We start from the raw sequence: 23,730 nt of genomic DNA on the forward strand, positions 1-23,730 counted from the left end.
GAAATGTGCCCGAATAAGCTGAAGATAATCGTCAAGCGTCTTTTCCTAAAGCACGATCCAACTATCTGGCCACCAACGCCGTACGGCGAAGAAGAGCGAGTAAACACGGATGATCGGCAAGTGACTAATAACGAGCTCGCAGAAGCATCGTAGCGTCTGAAATCAAATAAAGCCCCCGGTCCGGATGGAATACCGAAAGTGATGCTGAAAGCTGCGATCCTGGCATATCCGGACATGTTCAGGATGGTGCTGTAGAAGTATCTAAATGAAGGCAGCTTCCCGAAATGTGGAAGGTGATGTTGCTACCGATGCCAGTGAAGCCACCGGGCGATCCGGCCTCGTACAGGCCCATATGCCTGCTGGATAGACTCGAAAAACTATTGAAAGGATCGTTCTTAACAGGTTGACGAAATTCACGGAAGGCGAGCGCGGACTGTCCAAGATGCAGTTGCAGGATTCTGCAAAGGACCATCGACAGTGGATGCAATTCGGACAGTGCTCGAGAGTGCCGAGAAGCCATCTAAACAGAAGCGTAAAGGAGAGCGATACTGCGCGGTGGTCACGATAGATGTGAAGAATGCATTTATCAGCGCCAGATGGGAATCCATCGATGCAGCGCTGCACAGAATGAGGGTTCCCGACTATCGATGTCAGATCCTGAATGGCTACTTCAAGAGCAGAGTGCTGCTGTACGAGACGAGTGAAGGGCAGAAGTCAATGCGAGTCACAGCGGGCGTTCCTCAGGGCTCCATTCTCGGTCCAACTCTTCGGATCCCGTTCCACGATGGATGGAACGGGATACGATGGAGTCCTAGCACTGCGACTGTCCAGGAAAGTGAAAATCGTGGGTTTCGCGGATGACGTGCTACTAACGGTGATGGGTGAGACACTTGAAGAAGTGGAGGCGTAGGTGACGGAGATCGAGAGCTGAGGGCAAACCGCAAATAGCCCACCACAAGACGAAGCTGTTGTTGGTCAGCAACTGCAAAGCGATTTAGCGGATGCGGATCGACGTCGGACGGTACGTGATTGCATCGAAGCGTGCACTGAAGCAATTGGGAGTGATAATCGATGACCGGTTGAACTTCAACAACCACGTTGACTACGGCTGTGAAAAGTCGGCGAAGGCAACGAACGCAATAGCGAGAATCATGCCAAACGTAGGCGGCCCGAGAAGCAGCACAAGACGTCTGCTATCAACTGTTTCGTCATCGATACTCCGATATGGGGTTCCTGTCTGGGGTGCTGCGCTGAAAACCAAACGGAACCGTGAAAAGCTGAACAGGACATTCCGGCTAATGGCGGAGTACGAGTCGCGAGTGCCTGCAGAACAATACCGTCGGAGGCAGTATGCGTTATCGCAGGGATGACCCACATCTACATCACCCTGGCGGAGGACGTGAAACGCTACCAGCGAAGAAATGCACGAAACGCAAGGAGACTGGTCCAAGCGGACTCGTTGGCCAAATTTCAATAGGAGTGGGACAACGCGGAGAAAGAAAGGTGGATACCGATACCGCTTGCCGTCTGCTTGCCGTTCGAACGCTCTGATCTAGAGCTACAAATAAAGGCCCTGCTTCGTTGTTGGCGTGCGTGGCAACATATGCCTCTCATTTTGCGAGTATTTTATTTGTTTCTGTACTGTATCTAAGGGCTTATATTTTATTACATTACTAAACAAAATAAACGTAACGCGTGTGTAAAACTTGCACCCGTTGCCCTACTGTTGCGTGTAGTTTATCGTGCTCTCCCCACCTCGCCGTACGAACCGAAATACGGCATGTACACGAACGATGGTTCCGTCCGGTAGATGTAGCCATGATGTTGCTCGTTTAGTATTCGAGCGACGAATGAGTAAAACGTACACGCGGCACTTTCATTCGCCAACTATTAGTATTTGATTGTGTTACGTAGGAGCGAGTGTGTGCAAATGCCAACGTCGCCGAAAACCCGTAGCGTATACCGCTTATTGTACTGTCCGGACAAAAAGTCAACATGTTGCTCGTTTGGAAATTGAGCGTCAACTGATACAAAACAAACACACAGAGCTAGTAACGTTTGGAGATGCTGGATCATTAGGCCGAATGCCGTTAGGCCGAAGGTCATTCGGCCGAAGGGCACCAGGCCGAATGGTCATTAGGCCGAATGGTCATTAGGCCGAATGGTCATTAGGCCGAATGGTCATTAGGCCGAATGGTCATTAGGCCGAATGGTCATTAGGCCGAATGGTAATTAGGCCGAATGGTCATTAGGCCGAATGGTCATTACGCCGAATGGTCATTCATCCGAATGCAAAAGGCTGAATGGCCATTAGAACAAATAAACCAAAGAGAGTGATAGATGAAGTGGTTGGAACGGAAAAGAATGATCAGTTTTCAATGAAGGGTGATTTATTTAGATTTTTTTTTACTTAAAATTATAACGTTTAGCATATTTACACCCCATTTTTTGCTACTGATTTATTGACTGCATGGAATAAAAAATAAAATGGACGCCTAATGTGGCTACGCCACATCGCTTCAATCCGGGTGATGTGATGAATGTGAATTGTTATCTAGGTCAACTTCCGTAATTTGACTAGCTGAACAGAAGTCGTGAAATGCACAGGATATAATTTGAAAGAACAGCTCATATTAAAAAGAAGGATAAAACATCAGTGATTTAAATAAATTGAGTCAGGGAAATAATTAGAGATTGTGAGAGAGAGAGAATGTAGAAAAATATAAAAGTAAGAGATAGTGGAAGAGGGTGAGACAAAATGGCAGAGAAGGAATATGAAAGCAGAAAATTGGATTGTTTCCATTCCACAAGACTTTATAATGCATTATTGATTAAATTGTCATAGAACAGATTATTTTAATTACAGACAGATTTTATGTGCTTAGCATCCTTCTGCCTAATGGCCGGACATTGTTGCCGACGTAATGAAAAAAATATATTATAACAGCGCCTAACGTGGCTACCCCGCATCGCTTCAATCTGTGTGCTCGGACCTCAAATGAAAAAAAAAATATTTATGATATCCAGATAATGAAAACAATACGAGATTCGTTCAATCGAGATACGAAAATTTAGCTCATACCGAGAAGCTCCGAAAGCTGTACAGGATAAGCTTCGGATCCCTTTTTTTCGGATCCCTTTCCCTCCTCTCTATTAAGCACCCGACCTAAAGTCCATTCGGTCCAATGATCATTCGATCTAAGGACCATTCGGCCTAATGACCATTCGGCCTAATGACCATTCGGCCTAATGACCATTCGGCCTAATGCCATTCGGCCTAATGACCATTCGGCCTAATGACCATTCGGCCTAATGACCATTCGGCCTAATGCCCTTCGGCCGAATGACCTTCGGCCTAACGGCCTTCGGCCTAATGGCCGGACACCACGTTTAGATGCTGCCGTTTGACAGACCTGCCTGTAATATACTTGCAACTTTCGAATTTTCCGCGTCGGTTTTGAAAGATTTTTTGAAAATCCGTTTTTGCTTTATTTATAGTAGCGATTTTTCGAAATTTAATGCAAAACACGTGCACAAACCGGATCTGTGGTGCTAAAATATTGCGATTTTGTTCGGTAAAACCGAAATTATTCGCATTTAAAAACTAGGAAAATTTCTTAACAGAAATTTTCGAAATGTTTGAAACATCGATCCTAAAAGATCTGATGAAAAAATAATATGTAAATAAATTCGAAAACTTTTCTTCGATGAGAGAAAACGAATTTGTGCGGCCAACGAAATCGTTCGCACTATATACAAACTTTAATTAAAATAAGGAAACAATATTTTCATTCACGATAACTTTCGTGCAATGTACACTAAATGTGTAAAATTTTCGTTCATTTTTTCAGTTCGTTAAATAAATGAAACTAACTATTTACAATGCACGAAAATACTTCGTAATTTAAGCAACAATGAGATCAGTTCAACTTCAGTTGTTTGTGTCTAAAGTGGTAGTATAACGGCATATATGTTTGTGTTCAAGCTGAAACAAACGTCTTAAGCTGAGACAAGCTTTAACCCAGCCGAGCAAGTTTTGTGCCGATGCTGAAACGTTCGTATCCAGACTGAGGCAGACAACATCAAATCAACAGCATTAGATTTTTGTTTTCAAGAAAAAGTCAGTTCGCTCAAATATCAACCATAAGAAATCAAAAAAAAAATACTACTTTTTGAGTGAAATTGTGGTGAATCGGTTTTCCATGTGCTAATCCCTGCGAAAAATGGAGACAACAAGCAATCATTGTTGCTATATAAACTGTATAAGGTGTCTATGCTTTTAGCTAGATTTGATTTCAATTGAACAACGTTTCAAGGAAAATTTTCATGATCTTCAAATGTCTGTTTTTTTATATATTTCATAGAAGACATAAAATTTGTCTAATTCACAAAAAAAGAGAATAGGACTTCACTGCTTTGTTCGAGAGACATTGCATTGTGCAACTTTTGATGTCGCACAGCCACTGTCCTCAATATTTTCACTACTACCATTATATATGCAAAGGAAACTTCCGATCATTATAAAAAAAACCTCTGCTGCAGCGAGATTCTATTATTATACTTTACTCAGTTTCCTAAAAGTTTGTTCGCTAAAAGCTTCATTTCAGTGCACTACTAGGAAGACTATTCGGCTTCTATCTTCTAGCTAATGCATTTTTCCGAGAGTGCACCCGAACCACCTGTGCCCCGGAATATGAAAGCGGAAATACTTACGGCTTCCGCAGGATCATCCGGAGTGTCGCATCCGGACCACGGTGTAGCAGGGCAGGTAGTGCTTCTCTGATGTGATCGTTCGCCTGGTTGACATCGTCGGAACTGGGCGTCCCACCTGCCGTCCCGTCTTCGTCCATTTTGAACCGGTACAGAAAGCACTTGTCTTTGAATGGCTGCTCCTTTGCGACTATTGGCAAGAGAATAACAAGAATACGAAAAAAAAGAACCGAGAAAACGTTATAACTTCTAAAGCTTCTGCTGGATCGAAAAGGCTAGTTAGTGCATTTCATCTTGACAATTCGATGGCAAGACCAGCTTATTCGTAGAAAACATTTCTTCTTGTTTTGCATATATTTCAAATTAGAACGGTACATCCGCCGGTTTGTTTGTGCGATCTCGGGAGGTACAAATAATAATAAATTACCATGACTAAGGACACCTTCCTCTACCAATGCCTGCCACATGCCGGCCGCCTGCGTCCGGGTGTGCACAATCGGCGATAGATTCAGCAGCCAGTCCACCAGTTCGGTACCGGGGCCACATTTGCGAATAAATTTTCCGCCGACCTGCAAGGGGAAAGCGATTAAAGCGGATTATTTGATGCCGAATTTTCTTTTTTCAATGGGGTTAAACGCGAAAGGTTGAATGGGTTCTTAAAGCATGGATCTGAAAAGCGATTCTTTTATAATTCGGTTTTGGACTCAAACGCAGGTCATACTCGGACCAGATTACTATGGAACGTTCCAGTAGAGAATTGAAAGTTTACTTTTATTTACCGAAAAAAGTAAACTGAAATAATGTTTTAAAAAAGAACTTTAAAAAAAGCTGACTGCGAAGCGCAGAAACCATCCAATCATATTCTATTGTTGGAAACCTTTCGATATGGAAATATGGACAGTACTGGAGCCGAAAACTTACCTTTCGATCTTTCAGGCAGCTGGTATTGTCCGACACTAGCAGTGTTCGCAGAGCCCATCCCATCCGAGCCATGGCAGGACTTGGTGCCTAGAGAGCGTCCGTGAAGGAAGCAAGGAAAAGAGAGAAAAATATACAGGAAAATGAATCACAATTGGTTGGCCACATTAGCATATTTGATCTCCACTTATGCAAAAGAGTGACCCTCCACACGCCTCACTGAACTTGCCGTTTTAATCAATTCTGGTGAGCACAGCACAAAGTGATCAATTACTGCGATGCCAGTAGGTAGAGTTCCCACGGTGTTTGAGCAAAGTGAGTGTGCTGACGTTTCGAGTCAGTTAATTATCATAATAAGACAGACACAAAATGGAGACGCATAGTAGTTTGCTATCTGCAAACTACCAGGAGTATACATTAAAATGTTTATATTAATACTGTAATTTATACTAAAAATGTGAGTGTTTTTGCGATTCCATCTGAACCACTGCAAGTATGTTTCATATATACCTCGGACATTTCCGAAGAAGTTACAGGCATGATTTTTTTATCATTATTATTATTTCTAAAAAAAACTAAACATTATATAGGGTAAAGATCTAATTTTGGTTCCATTAGGAAGGGTACCACACTAATCTATTAATTACGCTGCCTACAATCCTTAAAATGCACATAAATAACTAATACAATAACAAAAATGTTCTGAAAATGGTGAAATACTTCTGTTTGAGCGCCCCGAAAACTCGAGCCGAATGCTCCTATTTTCGCACTACCATATGAGCCAATGCGTTGAACAAAGATGGCAGACGCTCTAACTAGCGGCTTCAAATGGGTAGGGCGATAATAGAAATATGGCAACAATAGTCTCCACACCCTATTGTTGGGCTTTGTTGGAAAGTAGAAAAGTCGGAAAACGTTTTTAAAACAAAACATGTCAACGATTCATTTGATCTCATTGTCATTATCAGCTTTCACTATGGTTCATATTCCTATAGAAAAATCTCTGTAAGCATGTTTTTTCACAACAGATAAGAGCAGAGATGTCTATGACAATAATTACAAAATAATGTAATTTTTTAAGCGGGCTGATTGGACTGCAGCTTATAGCTTAAGAGATCTCGGTCCGTCCCGCGAGACAAAATTTGCTAAATCGGACGAATTAGCACTATATTGAGCACTATATTGAGAGTGGGCGAACTACCCAAAAATAACAAAAGGCCTCATGATAGCCGTAATTACTCATCGACGCTAGTGTCCCAAGCTGCATTAATTGCACCATTCATACGGTAGTCTAAGCTTCCACCAGAGACGAGACTCCAGGTAACTGGTGAAATTCGTGATAGTAAGTTACTTGGCAAGGACCATGAGGAAATGCGAAGAAAGCAATTATCGTCTAGAAGGAACGATAATTATAAAACTCTCAGACGGTTGCCAAAATAATACAGCATTGTGTACGTAGGCGATCCCGGCGAGGCGCAAGTACCGTCACGAAGGTCGTATATGAAAAAAAAAAATAATAATAAAAGTGATCTAGCGACGGTCATGGGAAAATCCAACATACCGACCATAGACCGATACCAAATAGATAATTTTACCCGCGCCGAAAGATATAGAATTGATTTGTTTACCAGCGAATTGAATTGTTTACCCACCCTAAAACAGTCTAGCAGGCAGAAACATAATTTGTCGGCCGTACCGAATGGACGGCAGAAGGGAAAAAACACATCACGGTAGGAGTGAGCGAGAAGGGTGGATAGCTAGGACTAAGTAGGTAGGTGAATAGTTAGATTAGGAATTTGTATATATAGTTTTAAGAATTTGAAAATAAAGCAGTCGTTTATCAGTCGTTTATTCAAAGCAGAGTGAGTTGTTAACCAAAGCTGATTCATTGCGAAAAGAAGTCCTTTGAAGTCTACAAGCACCAACAGAGAAGTATCCTTTATCGACTAACCCATTTTTTCTATTCTCTTTCCAATTAGGTTCAGCTCCCGATACTTCCGGCTTATGAATTTACTTGTTTATCCTCCGGGTAAAAGAAATTTTTAAAAATTCTGTTTAATTCATTTAATCATTTTAATTCTAAATAAGGAAGTGTGCGAAGCTCGGTAACACGTCGTTGCTAAGCTAGAACCAAGTCGGTTGTAAATCCCAACGACAATGTTACAGCTAAATCACTGAGAACAGACACCCAGGGGTCGAACAAACAAGTTTAAAATACTTGTTTTGCTATTTTAACTAATCTTCGCTAGACCACTACGGTCATAAGTTGGCATAACCCAGTTTAATTGTGCTAGTTACTTGCGCATCAATTGTGTTGTTTGGGGGCCTTTGATAAACAATGTCTCTTAGAAAAAGCAGAAATAATCTAGAATACCTTTTCCCTTTAAGAACATTGCAACTTGTTGTCAGTTTTATTACTGCCGCTGAACTAGTACGTCTCAAATTCATTTCCAGTTATTATCTCACTAATTCATGTTGCATTACGCTCCACCCTTCTTAATATTCGACATCGTTTATGAACGGCTCCTTGGTGATATCTTTAGAGCGATCCAATGCAAAGTAGGATTTACAGGATTTTATTGCGCTTTTAGCACCTTGTGTCACATCGTTAAGTTAGTTTTACATACTAATAACAACAAATCATAAGATGTGATGGCCGGAAGATTAGAGAACCTTCCCCCCCATCCTCCCAATAATTACAAAATAATATAATTATTCAAAAAATACATTGATTCTATTTGTAAATGATGAAAACGCAAAAACGACCACTCAGTGATTCTTTTCTTGATGATAATGGTGATCATGATGATGATTATGATGATTATGATGTAGGAAGTTATTTACCATCAGTGCATGTAATACTCCTATCGCCTTTATAGCAAGAAATAATGTATGTTAAACTGACGTTCATGTTATCGCTGTGCGAAGGGCCAAAACAGCGTTGGTCCAGAAACAGAGACATTTATGCGCAATCTGAAAGATCCATGAGATCCAGCAAATAGAATTACATCATTTCGAAGCACTGAGTGAGTGATTATGTGAACAATGGAAATATTCTTGTCTTGTGATTAGAAGTGACCCACAACATATAGTCCATATTGTAACTTGAATGAAAATCTTATTCTCGTTCCCAATCTTATGGCTGTTCTAATTTTATTAAATTCAAACAAAGAATACAAATTAAAATGGACGAATTGCATAAAACGATAATAAATATAATGCACATATTAGATATATTGTAGATACATATTATTGCAATTCGTCATTATTCTCGCATTTGGACAATGCAGAATACAGTCCTGTCGGGCAGTGAGCGATAGATGAGCGGAAGTTGTCAAGCGAATACCATTTCCACTGAAAGGATCTTCTACGACACCTTATGTATATATATATATATATATATATATATATATATATATATATATATATATATATATATATATATATATATATATATATATATATATATATATATATATATATATATATATATATATATATATATATATATATATATATATATATATATATATATATATATATATATATATATATATATATATATATATATATATATATATATATATATATATATATATATATATATATATATATATATATATATATATATATATATATATATATATATATATATATATATATATATATATATATATATATATATATATATATATATATATATATATATATATATATATATATATATATATATATATATATATATATATATATATATATATATATATATATATATGTATATATATATATATATATATATATATATATATATATATATATATATATATATATATATATATATATATATATATATATATATATATATATATATATATATATATATATATATATATATATATATATATATATATATATATATATATATATTGTTAATTTGTGATGGATTTTCATGATTCGAACATCAATCGATTCAGCATATCTACCGCATAACAAGTCATCTCCTTTTGATGATTTCAAAAGCGTTGTATCATATTATTCTGAGAGGCTTTAAACTGATAAGTAGTACAAATCTACATATTCTGAATGTGAGAAACCGATCAACTTTTGCGAGGTCTGGGAGGGAGGAGGTGTTAGACATAACGCTTTGCTCTGATAGAATTTCGCATGAGCTGGGGAATTGTCAGGTTCCAAATGAAACTGAACCGTCGCTATCCGATCATAAATGTATATTTTTCGATCAGTTTGATGTCTGTGAACTTCAATGTAATAACATATCGTAATGCTAAATCTACAAACTGGGGCTTCTTTTTGGAAAACTTGGCGACCAAATTTCATGGATATTTTCCAACAATTAGCCAACTAGACGACTTAGATGATGTCGTGGATATGACGAACTCATCCTACGAAGTAGCTTGTTAAAATGATTAGGGGGCTGAGTATGAAAGAATGAAGAAGGATATGAAAGGAGCTTGGAACGGCGTCAGCGTGATGGTTCCAGGGCTTTTAGGTCAGCTCGTAATGCATATAAGAAATTTATTAAATTAGCAAAGCGAGCTGGCTGGCAAAACCTATGTACCAATGTCTCTAGTCTGAACGAGACTAGCAGGATAAATAAAATTCGCTCGAAAATGAAAGATTTTCAGATGAACTCCTTAAAAACCAGAGATGGTGTTTATGTCACGGACGAAAAAGATGTTCTTAATTGTCTCTTCGACGCACACTTTCCAGGTTGTATCGATCCGGAGCAGAATTGGTTACCACTGAATCAGTCAAGTGGGCAGTTGACAGCTTTGCTCCATAAATATCACCCGGAAAAGATGGAATACTTCCCGTGCTACTGCAAAAGAGATTTGATATTCTCAAACATGTATTGAAAAAGATTATGCTTTCCAGTCTTGCTACCGGGTATATCCCGAAAGCATAACGAAAAATAACTGTTATATTTATTCCTAAAGGAGGGCTCAAGCTAAGAGTTTTTTGGACTATCACTTTAAGTTCTCTTCTAAAAGCTTTGGATAATCGATCGTCATATCAGGAACGATAATTTTGTTGAATATCCACTACACAAAATGCAACATGCATATCAGTGTGGGAAATACACAATCACTCTGCTTCACAATTTGAGAAGACCTTCTCGCTCAAGCAATCTGACTTGGGTGTGTTCCTTAATATTGAAGGCGCTTTCGACAATGTGTCCTTCCAGTCTATTTTGGAAGCGATGTGCGGTCATGAGGTATCTACATGTATCTCGGGGTGGATAAACACAATGCTTAGTAACCGCATTCTTTGATCGTCATTGCGACAGGCTGAGATGCGAAAGTTAGGTATTTGCGGTTGTCCTCAGGGTGGCGCTCTATCACCTTTGTTATGGAACCTGATTGCCGATGGCTTGTTGAGGAAACTCAATGAGCTCGGATTTCCAACCAACGGGTTTGCTGACGATTACCAAATACTACTTACTGGGCTTTGCATCGGAACAATATTTGACTTAATGCAACAAGCATTAAGAGCTATTGAACAGTGCTGTCGACAAGCTAAATTATCAGTTAGCCCAAACAAAACTTCAATTGTTCTTTTCACGAATTCTAGTTTCTCCCTTCTCCTTTCCATCCCATCGGAAAATGAAGAATATACACGGCAAGACACAAATCCCCGACTACATACGGGGAACGTGCCAATTGAACCAATATATTCTGATTCCTGATTCTTGGCTTTCCGGCGAAGAAGAGAACTTTTTTGGTGATGCAGTCTCTCGCTTTTATTTGTACGATGTTACCTCAGCCCATACACACTTAATTTTTTTTGCCGAATCTCAGCTTTTTTGCATCTTTTGCCGAAATCTCAACAACTGAGATTCAGCAAACATTATTTTTTGCAGAGAACTTGTACTTCACCTTTTCTGACATTTGAGTGCTGAGACTCGGAAAACATTTCATCGAAAATCAGCAAACTAATCTCACTTTACTGAGATATCAATTTCTAAATTTGTTGACTGCACAGCTGTTGGGAAATTACCGAACCGAATTGAATGTGTAGTGCCTTACATCGGCTACTTGCTAGGATCGTTTTCAAGAGCATTCGGCCTTTTTGGATGACGGGATCTACAAAATCACCGAACTAGGCTAATCTTCTTCGACTTCTTCAACGCCACAATTTTCTTCTCTTTCCGAAGGAGTGTTGCCTTCACAAGTCGTTTTTCCGAGGGCTGACATTCTTTTTAGTAAGATTCAGAGTTCCACGATTTCTTAGTGGTACGATTCCAGAAATTGAGTTCTTTCCGCTCTTTATCGAGACAAGCCACCACCACAGTCTCGAACAACTTCTGGTTGGACTTAATTCACATTATCTGCTCCAGTTTCTTTTGCAAAATTTCCTCTTGAAAGATGCTCCCCTTGTTGAGCCCTCTTTCATCGTATTTCCTCATGGAAAAGCATTCGCTTTTTTCCACACTCACTGTTCATCTTGCTTGCTCTGCTTCTTTTTCAGTGTCCTCTTAAAAACTCCTGCTCAAGATGCTATTGCTTCTCTTGCAAAATCTTTACGAAATGGCAACATACGACGACTCCAATACCTTCTCGTTGTTTAAGCACTCCTGTGCAAGTATTCATTAAACGCAATCAGGGGTAATCCATATTCCACGTGGGCATGGGTGGAGAGGGGTCACGAGAAAGTCCACGTTTGTCCACGGGGATAAGTTGATTCAATCTTCTCTAACTTGATCGAACTCCAATAATTTTGGATTTGAAATCTGGGGTTGAAATTACGAGCCAATTCAGGTTACTTCAATGATGAAGCTTTAAAACGTAAATATAAAAGATTATAATATCGTTCAGAAATAAGATCCAAGAAAATTTCACAAAAGACTAAAGAAGTGAATGACATTCTGCGGTTGAAGTTTGAACTATTTTCAGTCCTTCTGCATCATAGTAGTCTAACACATTGTGTTACGACAAGGCCCCCCATTCAATGAGCAACGCTTGCCGCGGCGCTTCATCAACCGTCTACAGCGCGCTGTACGTCGACTGTCATCCGATCGCAGGAGGATAGCAACTGTCACACGAACGTCAGTGATTGAAAGGCAATTGATGTTCGTTTTTTCTCGAGCAGTACGTGGAACAAGAAGTGCTTTTCGTGCTCTGATTATTTTCTATATTAAAACCTAACTTTCATGCAACATTTAAAACCTAAATTCGTGCTAAAATTAAAATAAATTAAAATTTACATACTGTAAGTACCTATAGACGAATTTCGCGGCAACTCGAACAAATGTTGGCAGCACCCTCTCAGATTTTAATGAAACTTTCTGTACATGAAGATTTTGTCACAAAAAGTCACTTTGTATACTTTGTTTTTCCAAAAATGAACTAGATTGTCTTTTGAAAAGGGTCAAACTTTTTTCACCAATTTTCCCTAAAATGACAAATTCTACAAAAAAATGTTGTAGGAGTGATTTTCACAAAATTAGTCAAAATTTTAAATAAAAATTTTGAAAAAATTCTTCATCGACTTCTACACTGAAAGAAAACGATTTTAAAAATTTAAAGTCGATTTACTAAAAACCAAAATCTTTGATTTGGACAGAATTTGGTTCCAAGATAGGTAATTATGTTTCCTACCTACCGTCAAAAATTCAAGTTAGGCACTTTCAAGGAAAAAAAGTTATTTGAAAAAAACTTTTCCTTGTCCAAACTGAATTTTTTTCCAGTGTATTTGAATCGAAAACTAAACCAGTGAAAGTCATAATCATCTCAGAATTTAATTTCCCAACTGCTAGTTTCCTGATACATGCAAAAAGCAACAGTAATGAATTTGGTATATATTCATAACAAACTTGAATATAAACTTTCAAATGAGCACAATAATTAATAACACTTCTATTTTTACATTTTTTAAATAGTAAGCACGATGACGAAGTCGACCGATAAATCGACACAGTGACCTGCACTGCGAGCCGTGTCCAACAACCCTGCCATTAAGCTGTGGAACAATGTTTGCAAACACGGCCCACAGCAAAAATCAATTCACATCGACCCGCGAGCGCGCTCAGACCAGTGATCGTTTATTTGAGCAGGTGCGGAGCATGAAAAAACTCCACACATAAAAAGGCCCATAGGCTCTCTCGGTCTTCTCGATGCATTTCTATCGCGTCGTAATGCAATAACCATCTTAAAACAATTGTCTGTCAGGGGTTCTTTAGCACTGATGCATGCAATATGCTTGATGATGTTTGCAATACTGTCAAACCCCTCAACCTGGGGGGGAATACAAAGTAGGCCTTTTTAAAACAAAAAATGAGAATAACTCAAGAACTGTTCGATATATCAAATTTTTTCGTTAAAAAAATTGTGTATTTCTATGATGGTACCAATTTTGGGGAACTGAAATGTCCTACTGGAGTTGTGGAGTTAGGTTCTCGAAAGGGTTCCCAGTCAGAATCACACACTACAATTGCAGACGAGACAGGCAACGTTGCCCACAAAAACACTGCTTAAGGCTAATTGCAGCGGGCCGTGATTCTGCATTTGATATTCATTGAACGGTTCAGATATGTGCGGGCGTAGAGATTTTACGATCGCGTGTATCATCGCGAAGGGCTCGAGCATTTGTACAATAAAGTGTTAAATTCGATTTTATAACCGTGTGCCTTTCGCATATTCGCGTGTGTTCTTGGATGATCGCGCGCGAACCGTAAATCTGATACTTAATTTTCTATGTACGGTTTAGATGCCAGAAGAAATCATATCATATATCATATATGATATCACTGAAGTTCCCGGTCGTATCGCCATGGAACGTGTTGTGGATATGAGAGCTTTCTTTTTTAATTAGTTTAATTGAAGGCATGGACCTAGTCTGCTGATACCAAAGATATAAACTTCCGGAAGTGACCGATTCATGATCGTGCGAGCGAGGGAGTTGTTAGGTTCACCCTTGAGATCGCGTTTGAAAATTTATAAGCCCTGGGCGTTCACCTGATCACCAGGATGTTATCATGTTTGAGAGATCGCGCGTGTAGGTGCCGTGGATGGTTGCGAAGGGCTCAAGCATTTGTACGTTAACGGGTTTGTCACGTGATCCTTCCTCAGAACTAAATATGAAAATAATGAAGTAATAATGGAATATTTGTTTAATGACATAAACTCTTTTCAAAGGGATTCTTGATTAATAAAAATATACTTAGGTGCTAAATTAGACAATATCTTCTCCCAAACTGAGTTTTATTGGATTCTAAAATGATTATGACTTTCATTGGTTTAGTTTACGACAAAAATACACAAAAAAAAATCAGTTTGGACAAGGAAAAGTTTTTTTTCCAAATAACTTTTTCCTTGAAAGTGTCCAACTTGAATTTTTGACGGTAGATGGGGAACATAATTACCTACCTTGAAACAAAATTTGAAATCAAAAATGGAGTTCTATTTTTACCATTTTTTGTTAACCATATTTGTTAACGACCTATTGAGTCAATTTGTCAAAAGTTTTTACGGCATTTAATTAACAAGGGACTGGAAGGTGAAGTATATTTTTCAATATTTAGAGCCATAGTACTCATGTACTTAGAGCTCACCGGCGACTTAACTTTTTGTCTGCTACCGTAAGAGTCAGGGTCTTTTGGCATTAGAAATGCGAATCACCTGAGTCTACGGCATGTCCGGACAAGCGTAAAGTAATTAAAATTATTAAAACTGTCTGCTTTCTCGAATTTGGACTGCCACACGAAAATTACCTCAGCACATAGTAAAATTTTCTGAAAACCCATCTTAATGAAATAACCCGATTTTTTTGAAAGTCCGCGTGGACAACCTAGGGAGGGAAGTACAATTGTCCACGCTTGTCCACGGAGAGGGAGGAGGGGGTCAAAAACTGAATGGCCCTTCAGTACATTGACACTTCCTTTTCTTCACTACGGTTACATCCCATTTGCACGTATGACTGCCCGCCTGTGAAATATCGTCTTTACTATTCTAACAACGGGCTTGAAGTCACCAAAAGGAGGAAACATATTTAGGTCAAACACATTATAATTGAAGGCATGAGTTTGCACATTTGGATTGTTGCGCGCACTTCTATTGACGACCATGGAATTCACTTTTCATAAATAATCATTTCGAAAATATTCCATAACTCGAAATTCATCTTGATCAGTTACCCTCCCTGAGTATCAACTCACAAAATGCTCTTCCAGTTATGATGAGCTATGGTAAACCTAATATGTAGGGAACAGCCCCTGGTCGTGGGCTAGTTTTAGTGACAAGGGACCATCCATAAATGACGTAGTATTATATGGGGGAGGGGGGATTTTTGTATTTTGTGATGATTTGTGATGACAGGGGCAGGGGGTCTTGTCATGCTACGTAGCTTTTTTAAAGGGGAATAACTATCATCGTTTTTTATTTTTTTTTTAAAGATTTTGCGGGGACAAGGGGTGTAGAGTTACCGTCAAGCTACGTAATTACCAGGGGGTATTTAGAAGTTTGTGACGAAATGCTACGATGGGGGAGGGGGTGTTAAAAATCGCTCAAAAATGCTACGTCATTTATGGATGTCCCCAAGGTGCTATTCTGATAGTACTAGAAGCTGCTAAATTCTGATGCTCAATGCAATTATCTCAGAATTTTAAAAATATGTAGTCCAATTGCCTGGAAAACTAGTCAAAAACAGTCGAAATTGATAGGTTTTATCAGTTTTCAATAATATTTGAAGACAACGAAGATGTATGAAAATGTCATTTTTCACCGTTTGCTTAAATTGTCCCTGGCAACACTGCTCAACAGGGATCCATTCACACTAATTGTAATAACTTCAGTTCTATGGACTAAGTATTGTAACTGTTGTTGCTCATATGATTTCAGGTTACAGTTTTTAGTGTTGCTTATGCTTAGAACAAATCCTACGCAAATCAAAAAGTCAACTTTAGAAGCATCCATTACTTCATAACAATTAATTTTGCATTATTTCAAAACTTGTTTTTTTCAGCAATTTCCAATTCCAGTTGTGCGTTAAGTGGACCACTGCTTCATTGTGGACCACAGGACACCGCAGTGGCGGCGGATGGCTACTATTAATATCCTTCTATTGCCAACGAGATAAAAGCTCGAACCACACTGGGCAATGCGAAGCGTAAAAATAATAACGTTCGCTTTGCATCCTATTTAACTGTTTCGGTTGGTGTTCTGTTTGCTTCTCGAAACGGTTCCCATTGTACCAGATAAAGTTAACCAATTTCACCTACGTAGCCTTGGGTTAACGGTTGGACGAAGGTCACCGGTTAAATTATGTCAAGCTACGGTGCTACGAGGGGGAGAATACAGTTGGTCAATTTGCATACTTTCCAGTCCGGTCCGGTCTGGTGGGAAGAAGTTTGCCTGTGGTTGGTTTGCCATTGGTGGCTTTGGTCAGGAGACTTCTGAGTGAGTATCATCGTTGATGTTTGGTCCTTCAATAATGTTTTTATTGCACGGGGGCAATGCGAGGGTGATGATGATTTAAAGGGGTTGAATGTTAACAGACGGTATGCGATTCAAAATATTTAAATTATAACCTTTTCGAGTTCATGATTAATATTTCAAAGGTATCTTTTCTTTTCATTTAAATAATCAAACTCAAACTTCCACAATCTACCAAGAGTTTTCATCTGAACGTGGATGTGTTATCGACCTTTCCAGTGTTTTGCCAGTCTAAGACAGCTAGAGCCGATTCCGCTTTTGTTACAGTGTGATAATTTGTTTAACACTCAAGAAGGAGACTTCCAGCGCTCACCAAATCTATATTTTCTGCTAACTTCCGAACCTCGCAGTCTGTCACGGAAATTTCCTCAGCAATACTATTAGACACCGATAATTAGATGTTGATTCGATTCAACGAATTTCGGTTAACTTTTACCTACCGCTCAATTATGGCGGAAAATTAGTGGTAAACATGTCGGAATAGGCCCGAACCCCGAACGGCATTTTGCTAATAGACCTCACCGCTTTCACCACTCGCTTCTTGGCTGCGGCATCATTACCCTCGCAATCGCAGTCGCTTTTCCTCTATTGACAGCGGTGCCGATGGCGTCGACGGAGGCGTCGTATTGAAAATTTGATTAACACGTACAAAGCACGCGATGGATGATGGTACTTCTGGTACCTGGTGTTGGCAGACAGACGCGAAGGCTCGTAAAACGGTAGCGTAGCAGGCGACGTGTTTTACGATGATGGTAGCGCTAATCAAGGAAGAATGGATGGAGCCTCTCGCAGAGTTCGTTGGCTGTGGGCTGAAGTTGATTGTTGATTCGTATACAACATACCTCAGTGAAGGTTCCACATTATGGGGCACGCGTGTGTGTGAGCGATTAGGGTGTGCTCTTGTACGGAAATGTATATGCTAGTACGCGACTAAGGTCCAATCTGTTCCAGAAACATGCAACCAAAGGTGATGAGTTGTTAATTGACAAGTAATTAACTTATCGCTCCGTGGGAGTTCAAAGCTGGGAAAGATAAATATATTGTTTTACAGAACCGAAGCGCTTTGATTCGATTGTAGATATTGATTAAAAGCGATAATTATGGCGGATTGATTCCTCAACTATCGTGCAGCAATGGAAGCCATGTTCAGAAAGCTTGTTAATTTAAACCGGATTCGAAAAAATGAAACTATGGTTAACGGACAGTTATAAGTAATCATTGCTCATGATGGCATTCAGTACAGCTTGAAAATCTTTATTCTTTAATATATCTTTCTCTCATAATTTTAGAATAACTTCAGAATCCTCGATCCTTGAGATAACCGTCGGCTAGAACTGATACCATCCGACATGGCGTAAAGCATCATCCAGATTATACCCTCCTTATTTGTACAAATCTCCAAGCAAATCCAAATACAAACTACAACCAAACGATTCTATTGCCCAGCCATGACGATGCCCGCCACAGCGCGCGGTTAAGCACTGAACCAACCATCCAATTACACCGACCGCGAAACATATATACGAATCCGAACGTATTTGTTATTAATTTGGCCAATTTGCAACGTTATCCGATTCTATTATCGATAAATACGATGCAAACAACCATAGCTGGAAAATGTCATGGTTGTGACCAGTCATCTGGTGACTGGTCGCATGTTTGCTCGTGACATGTACAAGTTGCGGATTCTTGCGACATGTGACACAAGCGCGTGTACTATGACACGATACATTTTCCCCGTGACATGTCATAAAATTTGTACATGTTTCAAAACAAAACTGGTTTGTCAAGCGGCTGTACATTTACTGAGCTGTGACATGTATGTTCGTTTGCGAACGGTCGCGACAATAGAAAAACAGGTTTGCTTGTTATGTGACATGTCGACAATGAACCGGTATTGAAAATGGGTAAAATATTGGATACCGTACTTTGGCGGATAATTGGAAATATAGAAAATGAGATAATTGTATTTCTTTCAACATTTCACAAATAAATATTGTTTGTTATTGCGGTTTAGACGTGTTGAAAATCAATAGTTTTAGACATTTTAAACTCATACTGGGAAGTAAATGCGTCAAAATCGAAAAAAAATTCAACTTTTCACAGATAAACATTGTTTGTTATTGCGAGTTAAGAGGTGTTGAAAATCCATAGTTTTAGACATTTTAAACGCACACTGGGAAGTAAATGCGTCAAAATAGAAAAATTTTCAACTTTTCACAAATAAACATTGCTTCTTATTGCGAGTTAAGAGGTGTTTAAAATCAATTGTTTTAGGCATTTTAAACGCACATTAGGAAGTAAATGCGTCAAAATCGAAAAAAATTCAACTTTTCACAGATAAACATTGTTTGTTATTGCGAGTTAAGAGGTGTTGAAAATCAATAGTTTTAGACATTTTAAACGCACACTGGGAAGTAAATGCGTCAAAATCGAAAAATTTTCTACTTTTCACAGATAAACATGGTTTGTTATTGCGAGTTACGAGGCGTTGAAAATCAATAGTTTTAGACATTTTAAACGCACATTGGGAAGTAATAACTAATAACTCGGAAAAACAAGCAACATTCATCTGTAAAAAGTGAATTTTGCGATTTTGACGCATTTACTTCCCCATGTGCGTTTAAAATGTTCAAAACTAGTGATTTTCATATCCTAGTACAGTAGGATTCCGTTTTTGGCAACAATTTTATTTTTTGCTGTTGCCAAAACCGGAACCGTGCCAAAAATTGAACCTTATTTTTAAAGTTTGGATTTTCAATTTACGACTTCAAAAATGTTTCAAGGATTTTTAACCATGTGTGAAATGGAATTAGATGAAAGGAAAAAATAAAAAAAAATAATTTTATTCATGTTTATCAAATTCAGTCTTCGCACAGTGATCACCTTCCATAAAAAAGTTGGTCAAAACCTCAAAAGGGATCCGAATTTGATAAAAACTTCACATTGGGGTAATTTTACGTCGCTGAATTCATGTTTGGTGTTAATTTATTATTTCTTTTTACCAGAAAATTTTGGCACCTAGGGAGGTTTGCAAAATCAACATTTACGAATATAAAGTGCACTATATCTAAAAATGCATTTTCAAAAAGACATCGTAAACTATTTGGGAGCTATCAGTTTTGTATTCCTAAATACGGGCTTTCGATATGTATTGCAAATTTAGTGCCAAGTTTTGTAGTGACGTTGTATTATGCGGTGTAGCGCATTCATCTGCATTCGACTATAAAAATTGATTCCGTCTAACACTAGTTACACTGCTACCACTTGTACTATACATAAACAATACATTTCTATACTTATTGTTATCATTAAATACGACACATATAGTGTAAAACATAGTTAAGGACATTATACATGCGAGCCACAACATAGCTGCTGCGCCACACACACCCCTCTCCCCTGCCTAACCATGTATCTGACATGAGCAAATATAAAGATACGTTTTTCAACACACTAACCTTGCTGGTGTGCCACGAAACTGCTACTTAAGGAAGCTAGAATATTTTCCTATACAATCAATCCGAGTTTTTGACGGAATGCCATCTGTAGCTCCTATTTTCTGCGAAAATATCGCCCCTCTTCACTTGGGGTTTCTTTTCGAAACACTTCTTCTCGTTTTCATTGCACTTTTTCAAATGCACTTTTTTCACACACCACTGCAAAAACACTCGCGAAACTTTAATCGTTTACTAACAAAACTTCAAATTTTCTGCCAATGTGCAGATGACCAATGGAAAATGTTCGGAAACTCTCATTTGTGCGTTTGAATTTTCACTTCAGATTTCAGTTTTTCCTAATGTAAACAAGCGAGTCGGTGCCTAGCAACGTGGCTTCCGCATATCTTCACCTTAACCTTTAAATGCATAACGCTTTTTTAAAACAACATTGCGAAAAACATCACAAAATTATCACAGTAAAGTATTGAAACTGTAAGACAATTTTAACAAAATTTAAAAAAAATGATTTGGGCTTTTGAGGATTAATATGACTCCCATGTTTGGAAATAAAGTCAAATGCAATGTCAATTGATACAAAAAATATCTATTGCACATTTTTAAAAGATTTATTATGTACAACAAGAATGTTGACAAAAACGGAACCCATTTGTTGCCAAAATCGGAGTGTGCCAAAATGGGAGCATGCCAAAAACGGAACGTGCCAAAACGGAATCTTACTGTAACAAAAAAAAAATAGCGAAAAGTTGAAAAAAATTTCATTTTGACGCATTTACTTACTAATGTGTGTCTAAAAAGTCCAAAACTATCGTTTTTCAACTTCACGTAACTAGCAATAACAAAAAAAAATTGTGTGAAAGTAGATTTTTTTCCATTATGACGCATTTACTTTCAAGTGTGCATTTAAAATGTCTAAAACAATTGATTTTCAACTCCTCGTAGCTTGCACTAACGAACAATATTTATCTGTGAAAAGATGAAAATTTTTCAATTTTGACGCATTTACTTCCCAGTGTGCGTTTAAAATGTCTAAAACTATTGATTTTCAACTCCTAGTAACTCGCAATGACGAAAAATATTTGTCTGTGAAAACTTGAAAATTTTTCGATTTTGACGCATTTACTTCCCAGTGTGCGTTTAAAATGTCTAAAACGGTAATTGTTCCGAATCGCGGCTTTTTCGAAAAGAACGTTAATTTCTTTTGGAAATGGTTCTAAATGGCCTATTTTACAACAAGCAATGAAAAAATTGGGGGGAAAGCTTTAAAGTATATTAAACTGGAAAAATAAGTTGTTCCCAGTTATCTTACTAACAGTGGCATTGCTCATGAGAAAGTGACGTTAAGGGTGAATGTAGTGTGATGCGGCTTTGCCGCATAGTCGAGTCCGAGGGTTCGAAACGGCGCAAAGCCGCTGAGAAACCGACGGACGAGGTGGTTTTGATCTTGCTATCGAAGGGTGCAATCAAACCTGTAATCCACTCGTTTGCCCGGTATACTCAAACATAGGGGCTTTCCCTAGTTTAAGTCCGACTGAGCGGCAGCGAAGTCGGACAGCATGACAAAAAGCGATGTGGCGTAGCCACATTAGGCATTAACAATGTTTTATTTAGTAACAATAGGATAGTATTAATTTACAACAATAAAATTTTGTTAGTGCCGAATGTGGCTACGCCACATCGCTTCATTCAAGTGCTAGGGATAGCCCCTATGTTTAAGTACGAGTGGATTACAGGTTTGATTGCACCCTTCGATAGCAAGATGAAAACTATTTTTATCTGTGAAAAGATGAAAATTTTTCAATTTTGACGCATTTACTTCCCAGTGTGCGTTTAAAATGTCTAAAACGATTGATTTTCAACACGTCTTAACTCGCAATAACAAACAATATTTATCTGTGAAGAGATGAAAATTTTCAAATTTTGACGCATTTACTTCCCAGTGTGCGTTTGAAAAGTCTAAAACTATGGATTTTCAACACCTCTTAACTCGCAATAACAAACAATGTTTATCTGTGAAAAGTTGAAATTTTTTCGATTTTGACGCATTTACTTCCCAGTGTGCGTTTAAAATGTCTGAAACTATTGATTTTCAACTCCTCGTAGCTTGCAATAACGTACAATATTTATCTGTGAAAAGATGAAAAATTTTCAATTTTGACGCATTTACTTCCCAGTGTGCGTTTAAAATGTCTAAAACTATTGATTTTTAACTCCTTGTAACTCGCTACATTTACTATCAAAAAGTTGAAAAAGTTCAAAATAATTCAATTTATATAGCGTCTACCATTCCGTTTATCTGCCACTGCACGGTACTTAAACGATCAAAAATAAGATACAGGTCAAACAAGCAAACCATAACAAAATGTTCATCTTTGTACAGGTTCGTAAACTGTGTGACTGGTATCGCCTTACGCGCGACAGGTAAATTATCCTCATGACCAGTCTCAAGACCGATGACGCATTTAAATTCCATGACATGTCACGAGACCAACCATCGAGGCTTGGAAGCTAACCTGTTTAAGACATGAGACGTTTTCAGCAGAGCGTGAATGTACGGGTGGCTTGACATGTCGCGAAAAATGTACACTGGTTCCAACTATGCAAACAACCGAAAGAATATCCAATTGTATTCCGGTCTTTTTTTCTCTTTCCAGCGACCGATCGATGCTCTCGCTGCTATTGACATACGGAGTGTCCCTCCATAGCAGGACAGCCAGCAGCATTCGGGTGGATCCGTTACGACCCTGCCGGGGGCAGCAGATGTTGGAGGTACGCAGTGCGGTCGGAATCTTGTTTAATGCAACCACAGACGTTCGGTTTTCCGGGGTGAAAGTTTTTCCCCCATTCGATGGGTACTTTACTGTGTCGATGGCAGATAGATCCAAAAATACCAATCGCACGTACGATGTAAGTGCATGTGTTGGATAACAGCCACAAAATGGAGCTATTTGTTCTGGTGCCGAAAAGGAAAGGGAAAATGCATGCCAAGCCTGAAAACTTACTCCTGTTCGATCTGTGTTCGACATTGCCTAGGTACCAATGCATTCAACTAATGGATTCAGATCTATTTTTAATTGAATTGATATGCATTCTTTCTCTGGAAACTTGCTGTCGTTTCGGTCGAAGGATTCATAGTAGGTGTTTACGAGTAGAACATAGACAGAAAATTTGCACCCACTATTGCAGCCTTGTCGATG

At 38.5% G+C, this 23,730-nt stretch overlaps 2 protein-coding genes across 7 annotated transcripts in view; both read right to left on the reverse strand.

Moving 5' to 3' along the window:
* LOC131693720 (NADH-ubiquinone oxidoreductase 49 kDa subunit-like) overlaps positions 1 to 23,730 on the reverse strand; it is a 366,118-nt gene that overhangs the window by 197,213 nt on the left and 145,175 nt on the right. The window lies entirely within an intron of this gene.
* LOC131693718 (rap guanine nucleotide exchange factor 4-like) overlaps positions 1 to 23,730 on the reverse strand; it is a 352,448-nt gene that overhangs the window by 122,364 nt on the left and 206,354 nt on the right. For all 6 annotated transcript variants that reach the window (XM_058981800.1, XM_058981798.1, XM_058981803.1 and 3 more), the window contains 3 exons: positions 5,632 to 5,718; positions 5,138 to 5,279; positions 4,714 to 4,900 (listed from right to left, as the gene is read on the reverse strand). In XM_058981800.1, coding sequence (XP_058837783.1) covers positions 4,714 to 4,900; positions 5,138 to 5,279; positions 5,632 to 5,718 — 416 coding nt within the window. The remainder of the gene's footprint in view (positions 1 to 4,713; positions 4,901 to 5,137; positions 5,280 to 5,631; positions 5,719 to 23,730) is intronic.

Source organism: Topomyia yanbarensis, chromosome 3, assembly GCF_030247195.1.
Source record: "Topomyia yanbarensis strain Yona2022 chromosome 3, ASM3024719v1, whole genome shotgun sequence".
In the NCBI taxonomy this organism is placed as follows: domain Eukaryota; kingdom Metazoa; phylum Arthropoda; class Insecta; order Diptera; family Culicidae; genus Topomyia; species Topomyia yanbarensis.